The sequence below is a fragment of the Coturnix japonica genome, chromosome Z (genome assembly GCF_054131305.1).
Source record: "Coturnix japonica strain WE chromosome Z, WE-NBRP24, whole genome shotgun sequence".
NCBI classification, from domain to species: domain Eukaryota; kingdom Metazoa; phylum Chordata; class Aves; order Galliformes; family Phasianidae; genus Coturnix; species Coturnix japonica.
In genome coordinates, this window is record NC_140702.1 from 41,359,687 (window position 1) to 41,372,780 (window position 13,094).

General features: G+C 41.9%; 1 protein-coding gene across 4 annotated transcripts; it reads left to right on the forward strand.

Moving 5' to 3' along the window:
* Window positions 1–3,818: 3,818 nt before the first annotated feature.
* Window positions 3,819–11,992, forward strand: LOC107306186 (riboflavin kinase-like). 4 transcript variants are annotated; one of them, XM_085528254.1, is made up of 4 exons: window positions 3,819–5,205; window positions 7,190–7,341; window positions 8,636–8,738; window positions 9,285–11,992. In XM_085528254.1, exons 1-4 carry the CDS (start codon window positions 5,166–5,168, stop codon window positions 9,413–9,415), a joined length of 426 nt encoding a protein of 141 aa, XP_085384380.1. In that variant the 5' UTR covers window positions 3,819–5,165; the 3' UTR covers window positions 9,416–11,992. The 4 variants fall into 4 exon arrangements, with proteins under 4 accessions (XP_085384380.1, XP_015704590.2, XP_085384381.1 ...); XM_015849104.3 differs by lacking the exon at window positions 3,819–5,205 and adding an exon at window positions 6,245–6,385; XM_032441323.2 differs by lacking the exon at window positions 3,819–5,205 and adding an exon at window positions 6,419–6,738.
* Window positions 11,993–13,094: the final 1,102 nt, after the last annotated feature.

Here is a 13,094-nt window from a genome sequence, read left to right on the forward strand (position 1 = left end):
GAAGGTCTGGGAGCCAGGCCTTGTTACTGACCCTTTCTTAGCTTTAGGGGAAGCTGGCCTACACTTATGTAATTAAATAAACAATAATCACAATCATAGTCATAATAAAACTAACAAAAATACTCAGAACAGCATGACCATTCAATTTCTTCTTTCACATCCAGACTAACAGGTGTGTAATACTCAAATCTTAGCCCTCAAACATGTTGCAGGGTCTTTCATCTACCAGTCATTGTATCAAATTAAGCCAGTAGTTCACCATACCCATGACAAAGCCCCTGACCAAATACGGTTCTGAAGTTCACCAGTGAGAACACTGGAAAGGAACTGGGAGCTGTCAGAGAACACAGCATTGCTGGAGGGCCACTGAACACCAGTTTTTAACGTGTTTGATGACTGTGGGAAATGTATGTGCAGTTAAAGTTATTCATGAGCCGTCCTATGCCAAGTAGCACAAAACTGCTTGTTACATCACCCCAATAAGATCTTCAGCAGTAGTGAGATCTGGGGCAGGATTCTGCTCACCTAGAAAGCTTCTTAGATACTCACTGGTGGGCTTGCCCAAAAGGAATCTGAATTGCCACTGGACTCAAAAATCTTGAGTTGCCTGTCTCTTCCAAATAGGTTATGAAACTCTATGAGATTTACTGGGAGAGCAATCAGACTTTTAGGATGTCTAAAAGAAATGGGAAGATTTTTGCTTTCAAGGTTTGAAAATACAAACAGCCTGGTATACCAAGATATCACTCTGGCTCACAGATTTGAGTGCATTGGGAAGAACGTGGATTTGAAATAAAGTTCATGGTAGCATTTGCAAAGATTAGAAGTTTATTTGGGATACAAATATAAGTCTGTTTTTAAACAGTATAAAAACACTGGTGGGGTTTATGACCTCAGAAACAGAGATAACTTTTATTACACCAGAGCAAAGCAGGAACTGAGAAAACTGTCCAGAATTTAAGTACATATCTACAAACTAATTGTGTCTTTAAGAAAAGGAAGCTGGTACATGTGAAATGAAAAAAGCTTAACTTGTAGTAAAGAAGAAATGAAAAGGAATTTGCTTTCTCAGAGAAAGAGAAGAAATATTTTCTGGCACGTTTAAATTACTAATGAAGGCGGATCTTGAAACACTGTTATTTTTCATTCCCTGGTTTGTGTTTGGAAGGAAGTTCCACCTCTGCCTAGTTACCTAATTCATTGTTTTCTACTTCTCTAGAACAAACATCTCATTATATCGGCCTTAAAAGAAGCACTGAAGTGTGGGGGAAGCAGCTTGTGTCGTAGAACTAGCTTATGAAAATAAGTTCACAAGAGGATAGATGGAGGCTTCACAAGAGCCATGGGGAGCTTTGAGGACATGACTGAATCCTTTTCAGACAACTGGGATGAAAGATACTATGAATCTTTGGAAGAAATAACAGAAAGGATTGGGTGATGGGGAAAACTCACTAACTGAAACTCAATTTTGAAGGGATAGTTTTGGAAAACTGCATATTCTACCCTGTGTGCTAAATGGGAATATAGCGGAATGGAATGGAATGGAATGGAATGGAATGGAATGGAATGGAATGGAATGGAATGGAATGGAAGAAAACAGCACAGGACAGGACAGAACAGTTTCACTTGGAAAGCACCTAAGTAGACCATCATGTCCAACTGTCAGACTACCTCATGGCTGACCTAAAGTTAAAACATACCATTAAGAATATTATTCCAAAGTCTCAAACACAGACAAGCACAGGATGTCAGCCTTGGGAGTCTGTTCCAGTGTCTAACTACTCTCTCAGTAAAGAGGTTTTCTCTAACGTGCAGTCTGTACCTCACCTGATGCCATTCTCACACCAACTATATGTAACCAGAGTTTTACATAGCAATATGGTATTTCGAAGGAATTAGGAATTTAAATGCCTTTAAATGCTACAGAACCTGGGCTCCTCTTGGCATCACAATCTATCTGCTCCCATGGGCTGTGTGAGAAGACACCCTCTGTCTTAGTGCAACACCTGTTCCAAGGAAGGCACAAGTCACCCCACCAATAACCTTGTAGACCAGGAGGACTGCTGCAGCAGGCTTTGCACTGCAGGATTGTGCCTTCCAAGGGCCATTTAATCATAGGATCACCTATGCTGGAAAAGACTTTCAAGATCAAGCCCAGCCATGAGCTTGATGATACTGAGTTCCATCACTAAACCACGTCCCTTAATGTTACATCCACACATCTCTTAAATACCGCCAGGGATGGGAGCTCCACAACTTCTTTGGACAGCCTGTTCCAATGCCACAATTTCAAGTGAAGAAATTATTGCTAATATCCAGGAGAGTACTTTAAGAAACAGAATCCAGGTAGACAACATCCACAGCCATTCCCTACTAAGAAGGTCATTTTCCCACAGGAGATCAAGTCAGGAAGTACCTCCCTCTCATAAACCCGTGTCAGGTGCTTCTGATCACTCAATTGTCCCATGTTTGTTGTGTGACAACACGCAAGATGATTGGTTTCACTACCTTCCCTTGTAACTTCCTGAATCCTCCTTCCTGCCCTTCTTGTAGATGGTCAACACATTTGCCAGCCTCCAGTCAACTGTATCCTCCCCAGTCAGCCAAGACAGCTAGAAGACCACTGAATGTTAACTGCAGCCTCCTTCCGACTCTCATTTCATTTTCTATGATGTATTGACTATCTCTCAGTCTATTTTCTTTCCATTAATTTTTTTTTCTTTTTTTTTTTCTCTTTTTCTTTTTTCTTTTATTTTGCTGTTTAGTTGTTATAGCAGACAGGAACAATTTCACAGTAAACTTTTATAACCTCTTGTGTTCACTTTGCTAGATAATCATGTATTTTTTTTTCTCTTAATAATGATCTTCCATTAACACAAGGAACAACTTTGATTTAATATCAATACATACATTTTTATTTTTATTTTTTTCAGGTATTCCAGTCCTAAGCTTCCTATTTGCACTTAGATTACATTGCAGGCTTCTGGGCTGTTGGCCCAGCAGTTAATATGACAACATGCTATATTCTCTGATAATGCTACTTTCATAAAGGAGGAAAAGAGAGCCCAGTACTGCCGATGCAAAATACTTAACATCTCATAGTCCTCTGCTGGCCTTGCAAAGTTAGTTAAGAAACTCTATGAGATAAACATATACAACAAATGGCTTTGTCAGTAAGCAAAAGTTAAGTAGCAAAGAAGGGGTTTACTCATAACAGGAGTGGACTGTTACTAAAATGATGTACTGCTTAGAGTCTCCTTAACTGAAGCATTTCAGTGACTGTTGTTATCTACAGTAATCTGTTTATCTGAGTTTTGGTAAAGGTGTTGAACAGATCCAAAGGCACATAAAGACTATAACTGACTCTCATGGGCAGAGTTCACACCTGCAGCCTGTCATTCCGCTGCTCTGTGCATTCCCATAGATACAGCAATAAACCACTTCTGTTCTCCACTGAATTAGTATGTATTTCTACAACGTTAACACCCCCCCCCCCCCCAGCAAATCCACATGAATAATGAGAGTGCAAGGCTAAAGACTAGTGTTCCTTTCAATGTAAACTTGTACAGTGTTAGACTCATTTTTACTTTCTTTGTCATCAAGCTTTCAACATCTACTCAAAATATCTCAGAAGAAATACAACAACAAATGGCTTAATAAAACAGCTGTTTCAATAAGGTAGAATAAACAGAGGAATGCAGACAGTGAATCTTGATCTCCTTTTAGGTGTAGGAAACCTCACTTTCAAGCTGCACTAGAGGTAAAAAACGCCGTACTTGAAGAGGATCCTCCTCCCTTACAGGGTGCAAAGTTATATCTGTCATAGCATCCACCCTCACACTGCAAAGGCCAGCACGAGGTGCTCCAGCAGATGTCCTTATAGTGCCTCCTCACGTTTTCTGCAGGGCAGATATGGTTAACCTTATGTAGACAGCAGTGCTGCAGTAAACACAAGTGTACCCTGCATGGATGTGGGAGACAGCATCATCTGTCGGCAGCATTATTATAAATGCCATACTCCTTTCAATAGCAAGACATTATCAGCAGGGTCCGTCATGTTTGCTCAGTCATTACTTACAGTATGAGCAAGCTCTCATCTTTCAAGGACGCAGCTCAAGGCCTCCTTGTCATAGTGAAGTACAGCCAAAGGAAGGTAGGAAGAGAATGATGTTAACGAATAATAATAAGCAACTGGGAGAAAGCATTGCAGCCATTTTCTTTGCTACCTCCTCCCCCAAGATGAGTCACTGGGACCACCATTTCCATCTTCTCTTTCTGATGTTGTTGCTTTTCCCCTTGCAGCTTGAAAATTAAAGATGCCCCTTCAGCCTTCTGTCATGAGAACAGAGGAAAGGAGCAGTGCAGGCCATTCCTGGACAAAAGGAAGCCTGCACTGATGGCACACAGCACCTGCTCCCTCGTCTTAATTCAGGTTTCCATGGCTACATCAAAATACTTCAGGACTTCTTACTAACAACAACAGCTGTAAAAATGCATCATCAGAACAGAGCAGTTCTTTTTCCAGCTGTTTGAAACAGTGCCTGGGTTTGATAACTGCACAGACAACCTATCCATCTACTCGGCATGTGCTTGTGACTAAAATTTGGATAAAATACTTGAAGAAAAAAAAATCTGCTAAATTAGAATACAGGTAATTAACTTCTACTTATATAGAGTTGTCCCTCTAAGCTGAACTAAGTACAAAATAGATCAGCAGAGAGATCTGCCCATTGAGAGGGGCAATTTATAGCTGGATCACAGTGACCTATAGCTTCTGAAGAGGACTAATACATCGACTGCTCGACAAGATGAGATGTAACTCACCAGTTAGACCTCTGTAGGGCTACTAACCACACGATGCTTACCCAAATATTTACCTGACTTTCTGTTTCCCAGGATCTGTTCTGCCACTGAGACTGCACATGCTTTGCCCACATCTGCAAATACTGAAAAAGACTAGATGACATCTTGTGGACATCACATGAATATCAGAATGAATGAAAGAACACTAGTATACGCCTGCATATATCTAGATTGTAACGGGAGATATAGTCTGATACTGCAAGGAAGAAACATATGATGAACAATATAAATTTATTTGCTTCATAATGTTTGTGTTTTATATGTTTTGCTCTACAGATTAAATAACCTAAGAAGTCCAGGGCATGGAGTGTCACAGTGTTGGCTGTCACAGTCCACCTTTAGGTAAGTAAGTAGTTTCTTTATAATCAAGTATTACAAGACAAACCTTTTTGTGACACCTCTCCACACTGCCAGGCAGCAGAACACAATGTACACAGTGCTACTGTCTTTAGGATCTTTTTTCTTTTGCTTTTCTTTCTTTTTCACTCTGTTCTGTTCAGCTGTGGTCACACAAGCAACGATTGTGTGAGCTGCTCAAACTAGGGTAATGAATTAAGATGTTAACAGTAAATGGATGGCGGAAAACCGTGATGTGAAAGAAATAGGAAGAGGGTAAACCTGAAGTAAAACTGCTTCTAGAAATGATGTTGGCCTTATCCTGTGGAGCAATGGATGCCCACAGGAGCAGTGAATGGGCGAACTGCTGGCCCTCAGCACCCTCCAGTGGGCAGCCACCCAGCACTGGGAGCTGCTGCTGGTAGGTACGGGCAGGCCACAGGCGCTCGGGTGGCTTTCCCCCGTGAGAAGCCAGCTGACAGAACCGGCCGTAGCTCGGGGAACGCTTCCCTGACAGGAGATCAGAATGGCCAGACGAGCGATGGTGCTGAGGAGGACAGCCACTCTCCTCAGCGAATTCACGTCCCGTTGCGTCAGCGCGGCTACGCGTGGCATTGCCGTGCTGCTACGTAAGCCACGAACCTGCGATTTTTCGCTCAGGAAAAGCAAACGTGAAGAGCGGAGCGTTGGGGAACGCGCTCCCGCCTCCCGCGCGCACGGGCAGGCACGTAGGGCGCGGCAGGAAGGCGGCACAACGGTCGCACCACCCCCAGGGGCACGTTTCCTCGCGGCAGCCTCCTCCAACCGCGCCGTGCCGCAGTGCCGCCGGCAGCACGGCCCGCCTCACGGCCCGCGGAGCGCAACACCGCCTGCGGACCGCACGGGAACCGGCACCGACGGCGGCGAGGGGCGGGGCCGGCGGCGAGACCGCGGACGAGCCCATCGCCGAGGGGAGGCCGAGGCCTGCCGGCGCCTCCCGCCGCTCCGAGCCCGGCGCTGCCCCCCCCATCCGCGTGGTGGTGCCCGCGGCCGGAAGCGGCGGCGCGAGGCCGGGTTCGGCGAGCGAGGCTGGGGGCTGCCGGCAGCGCGGGGCGCTCCGCCGCCATGAGGCACCTGCCGTACTTCTGCCGCGGGGAGGTGGTGAAGGGCTTCGGCAGGGGCTCCAAGGAGCTGGGCGTGCCCACCGGTGAGCGGCGGGCCCGGCCGGGGTCTGAGGGCGGGCCGGGGCGGGCGGACAGGCGGGGAGCTGGGGGCAGCCGGCTCCTGGCGCCTGGTGGTGTGCGTGCGCCTGCGGCAACACCTGTCCGCAGCGGTGGTGCCTTGCTTTTTTCTTTCTGCTTTCTGTTGCCTTTTCCCGTTTTTTTTTTTTTTTTTTTTTTTTTTTTTTTTTTTTTTCTTTCTTCCCTTATCTCTGAAGTGATTTCCTTCAGGCTCGCTCACCATGCCATCTGATGGCCATTGCGCTGGGGAGCGGCCGCGCGGAAACGAACGTATTGGAAATGATGCAGAGGTTACAGACACGCGGCGGGTGGGGCCGGGGTATAAATCCGTCAAGCCTTTGTTAACTAATACGTGTTTGTTACGTAATTATTTTGCAAGTTAGTGAATAGCTCGGAGGTTATTTTATAGTGCAGAAGAAACTTCTATTTATTTATTTATTTTTCTTATTTGACCGTATTAAAGCTGCAGTAGTCGTCCTAATTGTGAAATGAATACTGGCTGGGTATTTTACTTTCTGTTTATTAATTCCGACTGCAGAATAGAATGTATGTAAAATAGTCTGTGCAAGAGATGTGGTAGCTGTTGTTGCCGTGAAGGTGTTTTGCATCTTATACTTTGCTAAATGGCACATTACATGAGGATGGTCGTCACTGTAAGTGTTCTGTTTGTAAATGGCCAGCAAGCAGAAATCTTAAGTCTCAGAACATTCTGTGCCAGCCCTGGCTTCCACAAAGTCACTCACTCTTTACCCTTTCTAACATCTTTGCAGCAAACTTTTCTGAGCAAGTAGTCGAAAGCTTCCCATCTGATATCTCTACTGGTATATACTATGGATGGGCCTGTGTTGGAAGTGGAGATGTGCATAAAATGGTTTTGAGCATAGGATGGAATCCGTTCTATAAGAATACTAAGAAATCAGTGGTAAGAACTTTGCTTTGTGTGGCGCTTTTAATTATAATGGATGTTGGTTTTAAACAAGATAAGCAGCATGTGACCCATAAAAGATATCTAGAAATTGTATTTGCTCTTAGAAATATGTTTGTATTCTGAAAAGGAAATAGTCTGAATAGCCAGAGGATATATAGCTGTAGATAAAGAACATTCATTTTTTTTGTCCTATTCCATCATTGCTTGGATATTTCCAAGATTAGAATTTAACTGTGTTTCTGAAATGGTGACTGCTTTTGTTGCAGATTCTTCAGTAACAGAATCTGGAGACGTGGTGCTGTGTTAAGATATAATAAATTAATAGTCAAAACTGCATAGTAGTAGGATGGAGGAATTAAAACTTGGAGCTCTGATGGTCGTGTTATTCTTGTTGTCAGGTCCCTGGTGCTTTTCCTCATTCTTGCAGAGCTCTCCTAATTGTTGAAAACACTTTTATTCAGGCAACAATAGTCGTGCTTAGCTGTGCCAACAAACATACACCAGATTTTTTGCAGCCATTTTTTCTGAGCAAAGCGTGGGATAGGGAATCCTTTCTCAGCCTTTGCCCCAGGATTTCTGTTATTCAGTTCCCAGAATCTTATCACTTAGAGCTGGCTGTAAAAGCTGTCCCTAAGTCAGCCATTTCAATTTCAGATCGTTGTAGTTTTCCATCAACTTGATGATGAAACATTAAGCTTTCTTTGTAATTTACAATAGTATCATAGAGTGACAGAATGGCCTGGGTTGAAAAGGACCACAATGATCATCTGTTTTCAACCCCCTGCTGTGTGCAGGGTCGCCAGCCACCAGACCAAGCTGCCCAGAGCCACATCCAGCCTGGCCTTGAATGCCTCCAGGGATGGGGCATCCACAACCTCCTTGGGCAACCTGTTCCAGTTGTTCTTGATCTTTTTTTTGCTGCTTTGCAAATACTGCTTGCTGCTTTGGAAATACTAACTCTGGGAACTGGTGAGAAATCATGGCTTTTTAATTACTATCTTCTTAATTTGGCAATCAAAAAAATCTTAGGTGAATAATTTTTAAATCCCATGCAAAGTACAATTCTCCCTCTCTTAAAAACAGAAACAAACCCAAACAACCAGAAAACAAAAAAAGCAACAGCCTTAGCCTCTTAGTATTGCATTACAGATGTTAAACTGAATGTCTCTGTTCCGTTGGTATGTGTTACGGATAATTTAACTTACGGGCATTAGGTAAATGTCCCTTACAGTAAGGGGAAATAAGCTTTAAGTCCATTGCAAATGCCAACTTATTTCTTTTCCTTCAGGAGACACACATTATCCACACCTTCAAAGAAGACTTCTATGGAGAAATTCTTAGTATAGCAATTGTTGGATATATTCGACCAGAAAAGAACTTTGATTCCTTAGGTCAGTACTGCAGGCCACACTAGAATTACTTTCTTAAGTGTTTTATTTATTCAAGTGCTATTCTTTGGCTGGCTGTATCTTCGTAATTAGCTGCTGTACCTGCTGTCATTTGAAATTTCAGTACAATGTTTTCGTGAGATAATGCATAAGTTAAATTAAAAAGCAGAACAAAGGAATGGAAGCCTTCCTGCATCTTACTTCAAGTCTAAATTTCAGTTGCCTGAGAAGTAATGCCAAAATCACCAGGCTGCTGTAAAAGCACTGGCCTTATCTGTTTACTTTTTACAATGCAGCTCTTGTAGGTTTGAAACAGTTCAGCAAGCTCTCTTGATCTTACTTCCCAAATTCCTTTTGGATCAAGATGTCAGATCGTGTTTTCCACCAATGTAAGCACTGCTATGTTTGAAAACAAAAAATGTTGCCTTTCAAGCCTTGCAGTGATCATTCTATTCTACCTCTGTGATTTTATGGTATTCTCTGGAAGAAGGTATTTTCAGTTGTTGTTTTGTGTTCAGCTCTCAAACATCCCCGTTTTTCTGTTTTCAGATGCACTCATTGCAGCAATTCAGGAAGACATTGAAGAGGCAAAAAGACAACTAGATTTACCAGAACATCTTAAACTCAAAGAAGACAACTTCTTTCATCTGCCAGGGGGAAAAATAGTTGACAACCACTGAAAAAAAGAAAAGAGCAAACACTCTTTGTGTGTGTGTGTGTATGCATATGCATGTGTGGAGCTCTTACTTTTGCACTGCTTATGTAGGTACTTTGTTGTCATATATTTTTGGGTAATGAGTTTGGAACCAACTCAAAACTGAGTCATTTAAATGGAGTAAAGCTGTCCTAGGTCCTTATTGATACTGTCTATCTGTCTATCCGAAAGTTGGCACACATGGAACATGACCAAAGTTGATTATGACCTCTTCAGGCCTAGGGTGTATTGCGTTCACTTAGAGAAGAGTGTCAGTTTTTAGGATGGAGTTTACTCCCACCTCTTTTCCCAATTTTATATCATTCTTACATTGGCGTTGTAGATAGTAGCTTGGAAAAATTTTGATATTGAGCAAAAAATTTCCTGTGGTGCAGGAAGCCAGTGATTAGACAAGAACAATTCTCCATGGTTCTTGTTTTTTCTAATATGCTGCACAGGTGTTATAGTTGAAACTATCATTTCAACTGAAATTATTTATTTTAACTTTATTTGAATTAAAGGAAGTCACTGTTGCTCTTTGAGTTACTGGCATCTGAGATACATTTCTGTACAGTTGAAAGTGCATTTGAAGGTGCATGACCTCTGTAGCTTCCCTCTGAGGAAGTGTGTTGCTGAAATTCAGGAAATGAATGATAGGATGAAAATCGGTGTGCTTTGAAGTCTTAGGCTCTAAAGTCATGGAAGTCATATAAAAAGACTTCTGTTCTTTGGGCTCTAAGGCAGAAGAGCCACATTTTATTTGCTGCTGGCAGTTTTCTTACAGGAGGAAAAACTTAGGGTTTTCACTGTACTAACAACATATGGGCTGACTTCAAGATTAAAGTTAGTGTAAGGCATAGAAGAATCCCATCAACCCTCTGGGCCAAGTGTAGGCAACATCTGTGGTTTCGTTGACCAAGTAGTCCATACAAATGAAACCCTCAAGGAATTAATGAAGTAATGTATCGACAGTATAGTAGGAATTGGGAATTGCTACAAGTAATTGCACTATTCCCCACTCTGAAATGTATGCACAGCAGAGGTACTAGCAAGATGAATAGGAGGTACTAGAAAGATGAATACGAGCATGGATACCACTACTTGAAGTACATAATGCGAGTCCAAAGATAAATGTGTTTCTTTCCCTGTAGATTTTTCTATCCCCTTCTCAGTAAGGGGAGGTAGGTAAGTTGCCACATCTGTTTCATTGTTGTATTTGATACTGGCTTATGATGTAAGGGGAACGTTTTCTGAAGTTGAGAATAATTCTGTGGTTATGTCAGAACTGTAGTTCTGTGTCAGAATTGTAATCTGAGAGTGCACGATTCTGTAATATAACTATAAATTTACTCCTTGTCCTACTCTATTTGGATGCTGCGTTTGAAGGTGTGAGAGGGATTTAAGCAGATGTCTTGCTGTGTCTTCTTTGTGGCAAATGCTGTTACAATGCTAGTTCCACTCATATTGTTTTACCTTTCAGCCAGTAACAGGGGATATTATTAGGGAAGAGAGCTTGAGTGAATCAAGGAGACTGGTTAGTTATGTGGAAATTATAGAGAAACTTGAAATCGTTTAAACTTTCATCGGTTTTGTTGGTAGCAGGCTGAAGGCATTGAGGAGGCACTCATTTTCACACAAGTACTCATTAGAGTAGAAGTTTTGATCTGCATTGCCAAGGTGATGTACACACTCCTCTCCAAAGATGCCAACTGTTTTGCTGCCTGGTCATTAAATGCACATCTGCCTTCCTCCTTGGACAGTCTTAGGAAGAAAATCTGCTTATCAGCAGTTAGGAATACTTTCTTTAGAATGAAATTGGAGTTCTGTGTAACTTGTTGGGAATTGTATGTAAAACTCTAAAAATCGTATGAGAGTGACAGTTGATTTTTTGTTTGATTATTTTTTTTAAAGGGAGAATATATCTAGGTGAAGGTTTGAGGCATTCTTGAAGTTGTAACATTTTGACGTTACTACATTTTACTCTTTTGGGGATGATTAAATAGAAGCCACACTAGTCAACAGAATGTGTTGTCCTGTATCTTTAAAGAAAAAAACCCATGTTTATCATAGTACTGTAGCTGAGCTTTAATAGCCTCTTTCTAATCTTTTCCCCAGTTAATGCGTCTGTTGTGGAAACCGTGGTGCCTTAAGCTGGTTGTCTGAGTAATGCTTTTCTGGATAAATGATGCTATCCAAAATTTGTTCTGGCTGTAGAACCACAGTACTGTGAGAGACAGCAATGAGAAAGAGAGAACTTGGAAAAACTGTTAGTTTTGTCATCTCTCATCTGAAGTGTGATGTATGGTTACAACAGACTAATAAACTGGTCTTTGTGTGTTTGTCACCAAATGAACGAAAACATTACTAGATCCATTTGGCTGAGTGTACCTGTCTGTCCATGTTATTTAAGATAAAATGTTATGTGTCAGCTTCTTAAGCTCAGTACTTAAGTCCTAGCACAGCACAAACTTCAAGGGTTATATTTTTATATTATATACAAACTGTATTTATTTCAGTTGATGTTGCTGCACTGTACTATCAATAAAGGAATTGAAATAGTGAAGAGTTTTCTCGTAGTTTTCCTATGGGGTGGTGGTGGGGGCTTGTGCCCTATGGTTGTCTCCCACCTTAGAAGTTCTCAATCAGATCATCTTGCTGAATTATCATGCCTGCACTCTCACATGCTCTCATCAGTTAGTGTGACTGATGCAACTGATTAGGCTTGGTTCCCATAAAGTCCTCCCTTTTATTATCCCTTGTAAAAGGTCCTTGATCAGATGCCCTTAAAGGAGCAGACACTCTCCTGGATACCCTTACAAAAATGGCTTAGTTAACACTGGCACTGAATTAACATGTTCTGATAGCTCACATAGTCTGGAATAGTTATACATACAGGACTTGGGAATTGAGAGCCTTCCTATAAACAGATATGGAACATGTATTGTTGGTGTCCTTAATTTGGGACAGGATAATGTATTGATTCTCACAGAGTTACCCACAGCACCACTGTCAGCCTGAGTAAGCACTGTGCAGCAGTCTGCAGGGCAAGCTCAAGCAGATAGTCGTACTGGAGAGGCCTGCAGACAGCTTCCCTTCAGTACCAGCCTTTATACCACCTTCCCAGCTTTGTTTCACAACAGCCCTGATGAGAACATTCTTGATGTTCCTTTTTATCCTCATGAGAGTTGTTGTCTTTCAAGACAAATACAGCCAGAATGATGTTACCTGGTGAGTGATCTCTGTCCTTACTTCAGTCCACAAACCTTTATTTTCCTCTCCTTCTAGGGAGAATTGATGTAGGAGTGCTGAACTGCTTACTGGTGTAAAACCACCAGAGGTAAGTGTAGAACCTGAACTGTTCCTGAAAAAAATCTTTATCAAAGTTCTGAATACATCATATAAAAGAGGAGCAATAAAAGAACACCTACATCATATAAAAGAGGAGCAATAAAAGAACACCTATGATCTTTATAAATATTCTGTTGAGTATGAAGTCACGCAAAGAAAAATGCACTTGTTGGTTAAGCAGGTGTTGCTCCTGCAGGTGTTAAGCCTGCTTAAGCCTATTGTGAAAGGGGACGTATAAAGCACAAAGAGTATTTCAAGACAAATGTATATGGATTTGTCATGAGGATACCAAATGTCTCAATTATATGTGAAACAGT

Bases quoted from the DNA above. Each gene is read 5' to 3' on its own strand.
- LOC107306186 (XM_032441323.2), top strand. From the start codon at position 6,651: ATGGCCATTGCGCTGGGGAGCGGCCGCGCGGAAACGAACGTATTGGAA. The intron at 7,342-8,635 runs GTAAGAACTTTG...CTTTTCCTTCAG, and splicing joins AGAATACTAAGAAATCAGTG to GAGACACACATTATCCACAC. The intron at 8,739-9,284 runs GTCAGTACTGCA...TTCTGTTTTCAG, and splicing joins AAAGAACTTTGATTCCTTAG to ATGCACTCATTGCAGCAATT.